This window comes from Lotus japonicus, chromosome 3 (genome assembly GCF_012489685.1).
Source record: "Lotus japonicus ecotype B-129 chromosome 3, LjGifu_v1.2".
NCBI classification, from domain to species: Eukaryota; Viridiplantae; Streptophyta; class Magnoliopsida; order Fabales; family Fabaceae; genus Lotus; species Lotus japonicus.
This window is the reverse complement of record NC_080043.1, coordinates 14790593-14807076: the sequence shown is the minus strand read 5'-3', so window position 1 is coordinate 14807076 and position 16484 is coordinate 14790593. Positions and strand designations below refer to the sequence as shown.

At 34.5% G+C, this 16484-nt stretch overlaps 1 protein-coding gene and 1 pseudogene across 1 annotated transcript; both read right to left on the bottom strand.

Annotated features, from left to right (window-relative positions):
- Nucleotides 1-464: 464 nt before the first annotated feature.
- LOC130748174 (protein DUF642 L-GALACTONO-1,4-LACTONE-RESPONSIVE GENE 2-like) lies at nucleotides 465-2918 on the bottom strand. The gene is made up of 3 exons (XM_057601336.1): nucleotides 2690-2918; nucleotides 1875-2369; nucleotides 465-1099 (listed from the first exon to the last, which is right to left on the bottom strand). Exons 1-3 carry the CDS (start codon nucleotides 2775-2777, stop codon nucleotides 579-581), a joined length of 1104 nt encoding a protein of 367 aa, XP_057457319.1. The 5' UTR covers nucleotides 2778-2918; the 3' UTR covers nucleotides 465-578.
- A 12464-nt stretch (nucleotides 2919-15382) lies between these two features.
- On the bottom strand, nucleotides 15383-16158 carry LOC130743655 (uncharacterized; annotated as a pseudogene).
- Between the last annotated feature and the right edge of the window lie 326 nt (nucleotides 16159-16484).

Sequence of the window (16484 nt, the reverse complement as noted above, 5' to 3'; positions counted from 1 at the left end):
ATGCAATCAAAATACAGAGGCGAACCGAGTGCTTCAAAACGACATATCACAACCATACTCCAATATTGCTCGTTTTGCCTTGATGGAGAGAAAGTAGGGTTACATAGCTCTGTTAGTACGCTTCATAGAGACACATTACAATGACGGTTGCTTGCATTATGAAGCTTCAGAAGAAATAGCCCAAAGGTGAAATTTGGAGCCGCATATAAAACAACATAACTAGTGAGGAGAGGTGGCATGAGGTGGTTAGAGGTCGTCAAGTGGTGGTGCGGCTCGTTGCGGCTAGACACCGTGGATCATGTATTAGAAAAATGAATTTTTAACCTTAAATTATCTTGGATTTAAATAAAACAATGGCCCATGGTTTTGCATCTACAACAAGTTTTGGTTTTACTAATATGACTCTTAAGTCTTTAACCAAATTTTATGATGAACATATATGAAGAAAATGTACAACTAAGATCGAACCATAATTGAGAATATCTTTGATCTTCATGAAATTATACAAAAGACAGGATCAAGTGAAATGCAAAAATCTAAATTGCCACGTATTACAAAATAGAAGTGGTAACTCATGTTTAAGCAACAGGGAACACTATAACTCTGTCAAGAACAGGGCCACAAAGAGAACCAAAATCATCAGTTCTTGTATGGTAGTAGGAGCTGTAGAATGTGAGCCTGGTTCTTGGTGCAATTGCTTTGAACTTGAAACTCACAGTGACGAATTTCCCTTTGCCTACAGATTTGAATGGTACTTTAAAGGTGTCCTTTGCAGCAAAAGCTTCAACCATCATGGATCCATGGCAGCCATTTTTGGCATCCCCAACTGAAAAAGTGATGTTGTAGACCTTGTTGGTTTCTGTTCTGATGATTTGGGCAATGGCACTTTCTCTTCCAGCCACAAGCTCCACTGCTCCGAGCCCGAATGGGACATTGAAATGCTTTGCATCGATGAATTTGACAGCTTTGAGGGACTCTATGATCCAACCAGGGAGCGGGGAGAAGCGATCTTGTTGTTGTGGAGGGAGCAGAACACCGTTTGTAGAGTTGAAAATTGGGAATGGACCCTCCTCAAAGCTAGGATTTTTCACCAAATTAGCTGCAAGAGACCATTTGATGGTTTTTATCAGAAAATGAGAGAAACAAAACTCCAAAAGAAATTCTAAGCGAAATAAAGCCAAATAGTTTCATATTTCAAACTAATTAGGTTGATGACTCCATGTTCTAGGAATCCAATTTCCTACTAATCTATAAATGTATCTTAATTTTAATAAAAAAGTTGCATCTTGAGAGACCAAAGAGCTTATACATAACTGTCATCTAAAGAAAAGTAAAATCTTCTATAAAGCTCCCACTATGTGCGAGATCCAGGGAGGGCCGAATTCATTTTGTGGATCTAATGTAGGCAGTCATACATTGCATTTATACAAGAGGCTGATGTCACAGATCAAACATGCGACCACAAAGTCACATGACAGCAACTTTACCGATGTGTCGAGACTTGCACTCAAATTGCCAGCTAGAAATTGGATTGAAGTCCTATGTTTCCATTCAGTGTCTCATTTTATGTCTCACCAATCAAATTGTGTCATGTCATTACAAAAACCACTCATCTAAGGTTACATCATTATATTCATACCGGCATGACACAATTTAATTGATGAAACAGGAAAGGGAACACCAAACGGAGACAATACATTCATCCCTAGAAATTCAGCTAGTGGACTCATTCATAGATCCAGATGTGTTAAAACTGGATAAAGATCTACACATTGCCATTAATTTGCAAAGCATTGTCAAAGATAAGTAAGATTCTCATTAAATAATCAAGGAGTAATTGTCCAAATGTAAATATTTCAGGTTAATTAATTTACCTCTTGTAGGCATTGGAGGGTAAAACTCTCTGATAGCAATGGCATCAAGAAGGGGACCACAAGTAGGATCCTCTTGAACTCCAGGGTTGTGAAGAGTCACTTTGGCAACATTAGAAGTGGCCTTGAATCCCCAAGCAATGACATCACCATCAAGGCTATACAGGGTTTGCAGGGGAACATCACCAGTCTGTGGAGGCACAGAGATTCTCAAAACCTCATCTTGTGCACAAGTCCTTGAGGCTCCAAGAATCAGAGCATAGAGTTGACCAGGTTTGACCTTGATGGTCTGGGAGATTGAGGCCTCATTACCAAGCCTCACAGCATGAACTCCATGAGTCACTGGGAAGAACATGCCTCCAGATTGGGGCCCACCAGTGATGTACTCAACAAGACCATTGATTTCCCATTTGGGCAGGGAGTATTTCCCAATCAGCTTTGTTTTCTTGATGAATCTGGGATTTGGAAGCTCCTCAAAGTTTCCATTTTGAAGGTAAGCTGCAAAGATCAAAATCACAGAGAACAGAACATTAGAGTTGCTCTACCATTTATAAAGACTATTTCAACCACGTCTCTAGTCAATGTGGGACTTCTCAACAAGATTTAGAGTTAATAACTAACTAATCAGATCCAATGGACAGATCTTAAGCATACCCATAAAACATGTAAAGGAAAGGAACCCATAGAACAACTCCAACAACAAGATCAGTGTGTAAAAGCAAAATGTAGCATAGACCCAACTTAAAGAACAATATAAAATAAAATGTTTCACATTCCTATTTATGTAAATGAAAGAGACTCAGATTTGAGCATTATACCTTCTGGTGATCTTGGCTGAAGGGCAGCAAAAGCTGAAGTAGCAAATAACAAAGCTAGAAAGAGAGGACAAACAAGAGTCACTACCATTTTCACTTCAAAACTGAAGCTGAAAGAAGAGAGGTGAAGTTGCTCTGAAAGAGCAGGGTTTAGTATAGCAGAGAAGTGGATAGATACTCAACTTGCTTTTATACTGGGGGGGAGAGAAAAGAGACAGTGGGATAATAGTGGAAAGCAATTAGCAAAAATCACGTAGGAAAGGGGGAAAGCCCGTTGGGTATGCACATGGTCGATTTGTCTTTTTATTAAAGTTGTGATTTGTTCTAACCGGCCTTTTCTCCACAATTCATGCTGTTGAAATCTTTGAATTAGCTCCTTCTCACTTAGATATCATAAATCATAAATTAATTAATTATAAACTAAATCTTCGTGTGTTGCTAACCCTTGTTTTATTTAATTATGTCGGTGGTTATAATTTTAACCACTCTAATTTTTCTACACACCAATCACTTTCATCTACATTGACTACTTTGCATATGTTTTTTCTATTTCAATCTTCTCTTTTCTATTATGAACATGTTGTTTAGCTAATGGTTGGTGAATCACTTAACATGTGCATTATTTTATGTATTTTTTAAAGTAAATCATTAAAATGTGTGTCTAGAAAAATTATTATTATATGGACCGGTCTCGCCCTGTGCAGGGCGGGACCTTTACCAGGAGGGAGCATCGACCTAGGCGGGTCGACTCTTGATGTCTAAGACGCACTTCATCCTTGTATAAATGACTCCGCGTCTTGCGGGCATATGGAACGGTCTCGCCTGTGCAGAGCGGCTCAACCTCTACTAGGAGGGATTATCGACCCAAGCGGGTCGACTCATTAGAATCTAGGTTGAAACTTAGCGTCGGACTCAGTTCCTTAAAGGCCCAATAGACAAAATAAGGCTCAAATATCATAGATTTATGGTTACTGTTTAGCTCCACTATAAAATGCTAAGTCGATCTCAATTCAACAAGACAGTGTCTCATTTACTCTTACATTTATTGTCTTGACGGTTCTAAACCCTAGATTTAAGATGGGAGATCTGTATAAGAACATTATAAATACTTTTTGTTTAGTTACGTATATTAAGTGTTAATTTTTACAAGATTATCGCCAATTATTTGTAGAGCGCACTACCATGTAATGATGATAGATATGATTTTCTATAATAATTCAATATATTTTAATTTTACGTGATATTTTTACATTAAAATTATATTAAATTAAATTGCAAATATTTCTCTTAAGTATAATTTTGGTAATAATATTTTTAGTAATATTATTTCTTACAATCAGTTCAAAATACTTCAACAATAAATTTTAAGTTTAATAATATTTTTATTAATTTCATTTAATAAAAAATGCAAAAACTATAGATGTATAAATAACCGACTTCACACCTTTCTAAAAAAGAAGAGCTAGCAAAACAGGAGATGATGTTACCAAAAGGGAATAATTAATCGTACCCTTTGGATTCTTAAATAACTTTTCCCATACATGACCAAGAACCATTATTACCCTTCTATTTTTAGTCCTCCTTTGGTTGCAATGTTCAAAGCCAAGGTCAAAGTTGCTTCATGTTCAATTAATCTCTTTAATTTGGACCACCTAATATCTTAGTTGTGTTCAGACTTATGTTAAGGGGCAGTGCCTAGTACAGTTCGCTCTTCCTTTCTAGTGTGTTGCTCCTAATCGGCCACGCGTTATCTCTTTAAACGGCAGCAAAAAATTTCCTTGTCTTCGGCCCCATTTGTCAGAAGAAACAAAACATGGCATGTTCTTCTCATTTATTCATCTCATCCCCAACCCAGTTGCTTTTTACCCCCATTTGTCTTCAATTTAGTGGAAGGAAGAAGGTTTAAGATAAAATTTCTAGTGGCTTTGACGTAGGAGAAGGCTGCACCTCACCGGAGGTCAAAAAGGGAATCAGCTTATATTTCTATCAGCGGAGTTCTTAGAACCTATTGGTATTATGATTAGGGGTGAAGTGCTCTGTTGATGGGAAAATATTTGGGCATGAAGTATAATTGTGCGGATGAGGATGCTTTGAACCAAATTGCTACACAGATCATTACACGCAAACCTCCTTAGGGACTAGGGAGGTTGCTGATGGCTTGGCGTTTCTAATCGGAGTTGGGTGCTTTATCCTTTTGTTCTGCTGTGATGGGGTTGCCTTTTGGCCTTTGAGTTCTTCAAGTACTTAACTTTAGTCTTTTAGCTTTTGGGGTTAGTTTTTGTTGTATCGGGTTTTCTTTGGTTAGTTTTTGGGGTTCTTGGTTGTTGTATAGCTTTTTAGCTTGTTGTTTTTTAGAACCGTCTTATGTCGTCGGATGATTAAATTTTTGTTGTTATTAATTGCACTTGCCTCTTTTATCTCCCTTTTAGCTTTATTCTCAAAGCTGTGACTAATACACTTTTATTTCCAGAAAAAAAAAAAAAACTTGAGTTATGTTATTTACGCAAACATGTTGCCTACAAGAATTTCCAAAGAGGTATATATCCATGGTTAAATTAGGGTTAATGTTTAACACTATATATTTTATCCATGTGACTCCTGATTGCTCACTGTGATTTGCGGGGCAGTGGCAACTTCACTACCCTTTTTACTAATTATACAAATTTATTCTTTGTTTAGTTGAGGAGAGAAATTGAGAAAGAGAGAAGAGAGAAGATAAATAAAGAGAAAAAGTGAGATAATAAAGTAAATATGATAGATATGAAAGAGAAAGTGAAGAAAAAAAAAATGATGTGAAATTTCTCTCATTTCATTTGGTTTAAAAGAGAATGAAAAGAAAGAGAGAATATTAATTTGTGTAAAATAACATGTGTTACCCATAATATGAAATATTTAAACACTATTGTAAATTAATTATTGACGTTCGTAAGGGATAAAAGTGAGATAAATAAAATAACTCTCTTGATTTTTCTTATTACACATGAGGAGACCGCAGAAAAGGTATGAGACCCACTTGTTTTCTCTTTAACTTTCTCTCCATTATAAATCAAACAATAGTGAAACGGATTTAGATTGACCCTCGCAATTGTAAGAAAACTTGACCAGCTCACCGTTAATTTAATTCTCATTTATTTCTTTAATTATTACATAATAACCAATAATGAGATGGTAAAACGTAACATAGTCAAAATTATTTTACAATTTAAAGGATTCTCATGCGGGTGGAATCCTCACTTACCCCAAACTTCATCTACTCCTCCATTCACAAAGTTGGTGCATACAAATATAGTATTAATTCTTGTGCTGACACCATCCCAGCAACTCAAATTTAGGCACAACTAATAATAAAATTTACAAATTCTTTTTCAAATAACTATTTTTAACCGAAAATAATATTTACTGAAATAATATTTTGAATTTTTTTATAGTATTCAACTGAACTGAAAATGTACGTTGGCTAAATTACTTAGACTATTAACAAATAGAGGGTAACTAACGCTATAATTATAATCCAGCTAAGCAATAACAATCTAACAGCTAAATAGCAGAAAGCTACTATGCAGCAGAAAATTGCTTCTAACTAAGTGAGCAATGTAAAATTTAATTAAGACCCCTCTCAAGTTGAGGCATAAACATAACAAAGTATCAACTGGCCAATGTTAATTAGCATGAAAAGGTCGAGGCAGCATGGGTTTGGTGATGACATCAACCATCTGATGTGTAGATGTAGCTAGTTTTCACATCATGCAGCTTATTAATTAAACTTGGGGGTTAATATAATTTGCCTCGTATTAATTTCCTAGTATCTTCTCGTTTGGCTAGTAGAAGCCAGAACATTGAACCAATTTTGAATGATAGATAGAGAAGTGGGTAGAGGAGGAATGGAAGAAGAAACACGAGCACATGTTGATGGGCCCAAAAAAATCAGATACTGCTGTAATTTCAAAATGCAGATAAGATCTTTCATGATTGACTAGAAAAATATTTTCTTTCATGAAAGGCGTAACTGGGGCCCTATTCATAGGAAAACTTTCCCTTTTTATACTAAAATAATTATCATTACAATTACGTAATCTATTTTAATCTTTTTATACAAGTTTTTGAAAGAGGAGTCAGAAAAATACCAAATCAACTAGAAACACTTACTATTAAAACTTTACTCTACATGTGCGTGCGTTGCAGCATGCACTTCTCCCAGATCACAGCAAGTGTTTTTTTGTTCCGGGTGAGATGGATCTATCATCTATGGACTATGGAGTCAATAATATTAGACCCTCGTCACACTATATCACACCAGGGACGGATCTATTTAGTGGAGTATGAGGGCGAGGGCAAGTGCCCTCACTTAAATATGGAAAAATACATTAAAAAAAATTTAAGTAGTAAAAATATGTGGTTTTTTATGATTCATTTGATAAAAATTGTCCTCACTTATATTCCACATTGTTAAATGCTCCCACTTGTGTTCTACATTCCTAAATGCTCTCACTTGAGTGGTAAAAGTATGTGGTTTTTTATGACCCATTTGGTAAAAAATGTCTTCACCTGTGTCTCTTTTGGTAAAATATGTCTTCACTTCTAATATAATATGTTAATTTTCTTATTACGAATTTATATGTATATATCGCCCTCACTACATAAAATTTCTGGATCCGTAATCACATTATAAATTACAAAACCACAATCATGAGATTGTTGATTTTTCTTTTTAAAAGCTAAAGAAGAAGCAAGCGATACTAAAGCCAGTATATCAGAATGGATAGTGCCAATAAATGGTTGAGGAACCTCCTCAATTCGCACAACCTCACCCAACAGAAAAGATAACTTAGTTAAAGTATCAGCCGCACAATTACCTGTTCGCGCGGCGAATAAACAAGAAATTAAAAATATCAAAATTTGGAAGTAAATAACGACAATCCCCAACTATGATTTATTATTATTATAATTCAAGTTGTCTAACGTTCACTTGAAAGTAAAATAATTCTATTTTGGTGGACCAATGATTTATTCTATCGTAATTTTAGTGAACGAGTGGATCATGTAATTATTAATACACTTTATCTAGTTATCTTTATTACATTATTATTTACCAAAAATAGGATATTTAATACTTGGCCAACTTAGAACATTTCCAATGCAAAGTTATTAGCTTTAGTTCTTATTTCTGAGCTAAGAACTAATAACTGAGTTCTTAACCATTGGAGGAGACTGACGTGGAGTTTTTAGTTCTTAAAATAAGAATTAGTTCTTAGAAGCATCTCCGATGCAAGATTCTTAGTTCTTATTTCTGAGCTAAGAACTAAGAACTGAGTTCTTAACTATTGGAGGGGCTGGCGTGAAGTTCTTAGTTCTTAAAAATAAGAACTAGTTCTTATATAAGGAGTTTTACTTTTTGAGTTCTTAGCATAAATAATTAATTTTTTCTCTCTCATTCATCAATTGATTTAATTTAAGTTTTGAATTAGCATTTAAATTTAAATCAAAATTATATGAAAATAAAAAATATTACTAATATAATGGTATTGTGGAACTAGATGAATAGTACTAAGAACTAAGAACTCATGGTTGAAGCAAAATCTGCAAAGAGTTCCTTAAGCAAATGAGGCATTACAGACTCACATGAATATTGTTAAGAACTAAGAACTTAACACTGGAGATGCTCTTATATAAGGAGTTTTACTTTTTGAGTTCTTAAAATAAAAAATTAATTTTTTCTCTCTCATTCATCAACTTTTTTTTTTGTTCCTTCGGAAAACTCTCATTCATCAACTGATATAATTTAAGTATTGAATTAATATTTAAATTAAAATTAAAATTATATGAAAATAAAAAATATTACTATCTAATATAATGATATTGTAGGACCAGATGAATAATGCTAAGAACTCATGGTTGGAGCAAAATCTGCAAAGAGTTACTTAAGCACATGTAGGCCCACATGAATAGTATGAACCTAACATTGAAGATGCTCTTACACACAAAAATTGTGTTTGTGTGGGAGCCAAGTGAAATGATATTTCAGACATTTCTCTTTGAAAGAGACATGGCACATGAACCGTTTATAGAAGTCCCTGATTGTTAGATCAAGTGTTAAGAGCTAGAAGTCATAAGGGTTGAGTGAGATGAAGGGTGAAAGGTACAGGGCTCAAACCCTAAGAATGACTAATTTACAAACGTTACTAACAACTAATATTTGCCTATAAAAAAACATGTGTTCATGCAGTGACAGTACTACCTTGGGGCAAGGGATGGCTTTGGCCCTTCCAAGGTTCTAAATAACATACTATATATCCATAATAATTCAAATTTCATTAAACAAACTCTATTGGTCCATTGGTTGAGTCTCTCCCCATTTCATTTGAGAGTCAAGGGGTCGATCCCTCCTCATCCAGATTTCTTAGTTTTACTTTTTTAAAATAAACATATATTCATTTAACCAGTTTTTTTATAAGCATATTCATTTATCCATTGTGGGCTGAAGTTCTATTATTGTTTTTTTTTTGAAACTAAGTTCTATTATTGTTAAATAGCAAGAATAAAAAAATATTTTCTTCTCTTCAACAAAAGCACTTTTTGAGAATGATAAATATTAAAAAGCTAATTAAATGTTAAAAAAACCAGACAATAAAAAAAAATTGAAAAAAATGAAAAAGTAAATTTCCAACATCGTTGATATAACTTATAATAAATTCTTAATGAGTATATAATTAGTTTAATCGTTATTTTGTGTGTATATATGCTTCTATAGCTAAATAAAAAAATTAATTCATATTTAAAATTTTATTATGGCTCTCTCATATTATTTGTCCTAGTTCCGCCACTGGATTCATGGGAAGTTGATTTCGTTGGAACACAACCGTGGCCAAGTTAAAGAGAGAAATTTGAAGAAGGATGCCTTTGTTAATTGGATAGAATAAAATGTGGATGGAGTGGAAAGAAAAGAGATAGGAAGAAGAGAAAGAGAAAATAATATTATTGATAAAAAGATAGAAAGTGAATGTGTAAATGAGGTGAGAGTGTGAATTTTTTTATAATAATTTGATTTCTTTTTATAGCAGAACTAGGTAAAAAAAAACTGTTGTATGGGGTTGCTTTAGCCACATGAGAAGCTAATGTGGCCTAAGGATTAGAATTTGCAAGAGCATGTGAGTTTGCAAGGTGGGAGGAAATCAGATGCTCCTGAAATTCACACTCAACCTGGCAAATTGGTGATGTGGGGATACAAGGTCTGACAGAGAAAGAATCATGTTGACCAAGATAGGAATTCACATAAAGTTTTGCGAATTGTAAGATGGTGGTTAATGAGGGAGAGATATATTGCGCTTACCAAGACAAAGAATTGCATAAAGATTTGCGAATTGCCAGGTTGAAATTCACACTCAACCTGGCAAATTGATGATGTGGGGATACAAGGTTTGACAGAGAGAGAATCATGTTGACCAAGACAGGAATTCACATAAAGTTTTACGAATTGTAAGATGGTGGTTCATGAGCGAGAGATATCGCGCTTACCAAGACAAAGAATTGCATAAAGATTTGCGAATTGCAATTTGGTAGTTCACAAGGTCTGACCGTTATGGAATTCACGTTGCATATTGTGAATTGATAAATTCACGTTGTCTTTTACCAATAGTGAACGAATTTTGGGTGGTCTAAAACCCCTATAAAAAGACCTCAAGTCCCAACTCACAATCTCACTCTCGATCTTTCTAATCATTCCCACACTCAAATTTTCTCAAGCGCTTCATACTTCTCAACTCACACGGCCTCAAGCTCTCTCAAGTCATGGTAAGTTTCTTCTCTCTCAAATTCTTTCAATTTTTATTTATCATTGTTATTATAGTATAGTAACTAAGTTTTTTTAGGTAAGATGGTTGTCATTAGCCCGAATCTATGACTATCAATGCCACACATGATGCTTCATGTCTCATTTCCCGATGAAATCAATCCACTCCTAGATAGTAGGGTCTGACTCTCGAAACTTTGCCAACCTTTTCTCAAAACGATGTGGACAAGGCTCATAACCCGCAAATTTGAAACAAATGATAATCAAGTTCACTTCAGGCAAATTAACTTTTAGATAACTGACATATAGACTTACTCACCATTCTCAGCTCTTGTTTCAACTTCATGTTCTTGAACTTGTGGTTGAAGTTGATGGCAATGTGGCAGCTGCAGTACATATGATAAGCGTTTGGAGGCTACCACCGTTTCTCGCATCCCCCACGACCGACTTTATGCTCGTGTTCCTGTTTGATATCAAACATATATCTTGTTTATGGGTACGTTCACACGTATTAGATGTGGAAACCCTGACCTAACATTCAAAGTTTCTCCATTGACTATTGCAAAAGTTATCGGCAATACATGACTATTTCCGTCTTGTGTTATGGCAGCCAATGAGGTTCATTTATACTTCTTGTAGGGGAAAATGTCATATATCTTTATGATTGGCTTGCAAAAATTAAATGTGTTCACAACATTATTTATACATCCAGAGCACCTAATGGAATTTCATGAAACGACCATCAACAAGACCATCACGATCGATATAGTCATATATCACAACTATGTAATGGGATTCTGGGGAAAAAAATAACATATACTCCAGCCACCTTAGGAGCTCATCGTACGACTCTTCCCAAATGCTGAAAACCTTTGCAAGTTCTTTCTGTTGGGCTTTCCATGCTTTAAAGTATGACACTTTATAGTTAACATGACCACTGATCCTCTCTTGTATTAGAGAAATGGAGATAAATGGTTCAGGACTTTGCCATGCCTACGACATTAGAACAAAATTTCAAGTTTATCTAATTTTTAAGAGTCAAGATATAATCATCATGAACAAGTACCATACATAGTATGTAAGATCACAGGAAGTTGGAGCTCAGATTGTTGTGGTTCTTAGTCGTTATCAGATTGACGCACGTATGCAGGTCGCCCCATTTGAATATAACTTTATTATACATTTTAGGATGATATTTCCCTCATCTTCCAAGGGTAGTAAAATATGTTGGTTTGAATTCGACCACAATATATGTTTGATTTAGTTTGAAAGAGTAGTGCTTGAGGGTCATCTTAACAACTTGTTTACTGTCAAAACATGAACCAATATATAATGGGATAAATATATTTTTGGTCCCTGAACTTGATTCAATTATTGATATTCAATTTTTGGTGATCTGAATCCCTTAACTTGTTGCCACGTGAGGTTTTACTCATTCGGGTCATTTTCATGATTACGGGGCATAATGACATGCCATTTTTTACCTACATGGAATTTTTTTAATTTTTTCAAATATTAACGAGAAATTTTCTGAGGAACCAAAAAAAAATTCATCATCTTCATTTTCTCTTCAAAACCCAAGAATTCTTTAACCTAATATAACTCAAAACTTAACCACCACACTAAATTGAAACCCCTAAATTAACTCCTAAGTTGGGAAAATAAAGTGAGAGTGCCAATTTGCTCCCACTTGAATCACTTGAAAAAAAAAAGCCCCATCATGTGAAAAACAAACCTTCTCATTCTTTCTCACCTATCCTCTCTCTCCATTTGCAAACTGTCTCCTTCTTTCTCACCTCTACTATGCAACCACCACCACCCCTGTGCAAAAATTCCAAAAATCCCTTCTCATCTTGTCAACCTTATTCCTCACTGACAATGATGGAGGGTAGTGGTTGTTCCAATGCATTAAAAAAATTCAAGTAGCTTATACGTCACAATTGATAAGGCCTTATCCATCATCTACATGCAGGATTAAATAGTTTATCCGTCAATTTAATGTATAAGAGTGAATTGATGTATACACTTATACAATATAACGTTAGCACTAAATAATAGATAAAATCATAATGTATTGTGTAAGCTTATACTATTATGCCTAATATGATGTACCAAACGAGTCCTAGGAGTTGGGATTCGAGCCAAAGTGTCACTACACCAACCCACTTGATTGTTTTGTTTTCGGGCTTGTCAAATACTTCCCAAATATAGGGTCCGCTTAAGACGTGCTCGAGAGAGGCGATTACCTTCCATATGATGTTCTTATGGGCATGGCGAGTGAGGAATCCCCCAATATAAGTCACTTAGCTTGGGCGAGCCCTTAGCTATGACTTCTTCATCTGACGGGTGACCTCTTTAGGCGTGGGCGATCCAACATCGTGTCTGTACACTGAGTGTCCCTAGGTACTCCTTTATAAAAGGAAATGTGACATCCTGTAATTTTGAGATTCAATCTAATACACAGTTTCTATTATTACAACTGTTTTTATTATTGCATCTGTTTTAAAATTATTATTGATTTAGATTTTCCATCAAGACACTCCAATAAAGCATATAGCATAGCATAATTTCAAACAAGACACATAGCATATGTTACAAGTACATGACTCTAAGATCGAAGTGTCTTCACTTTGGCCGCTTTCTTTCTCAAGCTCACGTCCTAGTCCCTTACGAACTTTGCTAATCAAACCGTGACATAATAGTAACCAAGTTACTAAGTAATATCGTAAGGAAATACTAGAGAAAGGAATTACACGTAGAAAATATTCCCGCAACTCTTAATAATTAGATTTGAGTCCCTTAAAACTCTTAAATTTCAGAAATGTCCCCTAACTACTTGATAATTACAAAACAACCATTATATTTCTTAATAATCGCACAAAGGTCCCTACTTATCCAAAACACTCCGAAAACTATTAATTCCATACATGATGAAAATTCCTCAATAAATGTTATAGTTGTGTTTAACCTTTATAAAATCATACACATAAATGACTTGTATTTATGATATTTTTATATTTCTGACGTACCATTGCGTGGCGATCGACATCAGAATTGAAGACAAATACATCGACATTCATGAATATAGTTGAATTAAATAGACTTATTTTTCTCTCGAACCTTCTCTACAGTACTAGATAATACTATTGCTGACGTACCATTGCGTGGCGATCAACATCAGAACTGAAGACAAATACATCGACATTCATGAATATAGTTGAATTAAATAGACTTATTTTTCTCTCGAACCTTCTCTACAGTACTATATAATACTTCAAACAACTCAATCTTCATAACCACTGCCACCCCACCCCACTTTTTCTTCTGCACCCACAAGCCAAGATTCTTAATTTTCTTCACATATCACCCTAAAATCCTAATCTCAATCTCATCCATTGCGGACTTGAACCAAATTGATATGATGTCTCATGCCCCGAACTCCACCAAGAACGAACTCGACGGCACACACCGCCATTGGTGAGAGCGACATCGCAACACATGGTGCCAAAGCCGAGGTTGCACTAAAACTTGTGGCTGGAGAAGCGTCTGAGGCAACAGATTCGGGACATGTGGTGAAAAGGGGGAGGGGGAGGCCTCTGAAGTATAAAGTTAAATAGAGTCAACTGACTCTAGTGACGGCGCAGCCACCGATATTCGCCATTCAACCTTATGGCAAAGGTGAAGGTGTTAAACGAAGCAGGGGACGACCTCGTGGTTCTAGGAAGCCACAAATTCCAACTTCCATTAGTAAGATTATTTCTATGTGTTCTATTGGTTTGTTTTCATTTGCAATAAATTTTTCTTCTTTCTTTCTTTCTTTCTTTCTCTTTTCTTGGTGGTGATTACATTTTTAAAGATGTTTACTTAGAAATATTTTGTGTCCTTTTTTATAGAGTTTCTTTTTTTGAAAATTTTATTTTAGTTGTCTAAAATAATTATTTTGGAGGCTGTTTTTGTTATAAAAAATGAACAAAAATGTGTTTTGTTATACTAATTAAAGTTATTTTTATTTTCTCTTTCTTTTATCATAACAGTGTTTTTGAGCTAATCTTATTATTTTTTGAAAATAATTTGATTTTTTATAAAGAATTACTTTTTTAAATAACACAAATAAACCCCTTAAAAGTTTTAAAATTTGATTTTTTTAATTAAAAAATTTAAGAAAAAGTGAAACATACTATTAATCTTAATTGGACATTTTTTTTCCTTTTTATATAAAATGATTATGATTATGTTGAGATGTTTTAGGTCTTACCCAATCTGTTGAGAGAATATATTTTTGGGTTTGATCCACAACGATGTGTTGAATTTTTATTAATTATAACAACAACCGATCATTCTGTTTTTCTCATTTTGTTTTACCAATTCATTTTGTTTGTAGTTGAAGTTGGGTATTTTTTGTCCCTAAAGGTTAGCTCAAGTGGTAAGAATTAGGAACATAAGGGTTTGTGAGGGTAAAGAGTGAATGGTTCAGGGTTCGATACTTAAGGAGGACTAATTTACTTACATTACTAACAACGAACATTTATCTATTGACTTTATTCACCCCTATATATTGAATTACATTTCTCATTCTTTAATGACATAAAATCTCATCACATGTTGTGATATATTAAATGAGGCTTTATATTAAATTAACATGAAGTAATTTTTTTAAAATAGTTATTAATTTAAAAAAAGTAGATCAATAAAAATGATTATTACTTTTCTTAATTGCGGGTTTGCCAGTTGAGAACGACATGGATCCATCTGACTTGATGACTCAAATCCTAGCAATTCAGGAGCAACATAAATAGAAAGTTGATCATGATGTTGAGCAAGCCAAGGATCAAGAAAATGACTTGACCACCCTTGTTGCTGATGGAACTGGCAAGCAAAATGGAGCTCCTGATTCTGGAGCTACTAATAATTTAGAGGCTAGAATTGATTTCACTCCTGAGCTGATTGACTACATTGTCAAAAGCTCCTTTCGTCGCCATAAGAAGTAAAGATGTGAGATTATCAACTTCTTTCTTCTTTGACTCAAGAGAACTTTCAGCACTTTTATTCTTTTCTAGGAGGATTTCAGCTTCCTTCTTCTTCTCTTCAAAAGCAGCAGCAACAGAGGTCGCAAAAGCTTCAGCAATTGAACACTTGGTCTTTAAGCCGACAACTTCTTCTTCAAGAATTCCCATCTTTGATTAATAATGATGCCGAGAAAGAGAGGGATAAGCTGGCAGAGAAGGTGGGAATTCTTGAAGAAGAAGTTGTCAGCTTAAAGACCAAGTGCTCAATTGTTGAAGCTTTTGCGACCTCTGTTGCTGCTGCTTTTGAAGAGAAGAAGAAGGAAGCTGAAATCATCCTAGAAAAGAATGAAAGTGCTGAAAGTTCTCTTGAGTCAAAGAAGAAAGAAGTTGATAATCTTACATCTTTACTTCTTAGGGCGGCGAAATGAGCTTTTGACAATGTAGTCAATCAGCTCAGGAGTGAAATCAATTCTAGCCTCTGAATTATTAGTAGCTCCAAAATCAGGAGCTCCATTTTGCTTGCCAGTTCCATCAGCAACAAGGGTGGTCAAGTCATTTTCTTGATCCTTGGCTTGCTCAACATCATGATCAACTTTTTGTTTATGTTGCTCCTGAATTGCTAGGATTTGAGTCATCAAGTCAGATGGATCCATGTCGTTCTCAACTGGCAAACCCGCAATTAAGAAAAGTAATAGTCATTTTTATTGATCTACTTTTTTAAAATTAATAACCATTTAAAAAAAATTACTTCACGTTAATTTAATATAAAGCCTCATTTAATATATCACAACATGTGATGAGATTTTATGTTTTTAAAGAATGAGAAATGTAATTAAATATATAGGGGTAAATAAAGTCAACAGTAATACTTTTATTATTACTCTTAATAAAAATATAAAACTATTTTCTATTTTCAAAATATATAGAATTCACATTGATTAAGCTCTCTTATGTATATTGTAAATTCACATTGTGATATTCGATTTAGTGTTTACTCTTTAATTTT

Coding starts and splice junctions, on each gene's coding strand:
- LOC130748174 (XM_057601336.1), bottom strand. CDS start 2,777: ATGGTAGTGACTCTTGTTTGTCCTCTCTTTCTAGCTTTGTTATTTGCT. Junction 2,370..2,689: donor TCAGCCAAGATCACCAGAAG/GTATAATGCTCA, acceptor TGATCTTTGCAG/CTTACCTTCAAAATGGAAAC. Junction 1,100..1,874: donor CCCTCCAATGCCTACAAGAG/GTAAATTAATTA, acceptor GGTCTCTTGCAG/CTAATTTGGTGAAAAATCCT.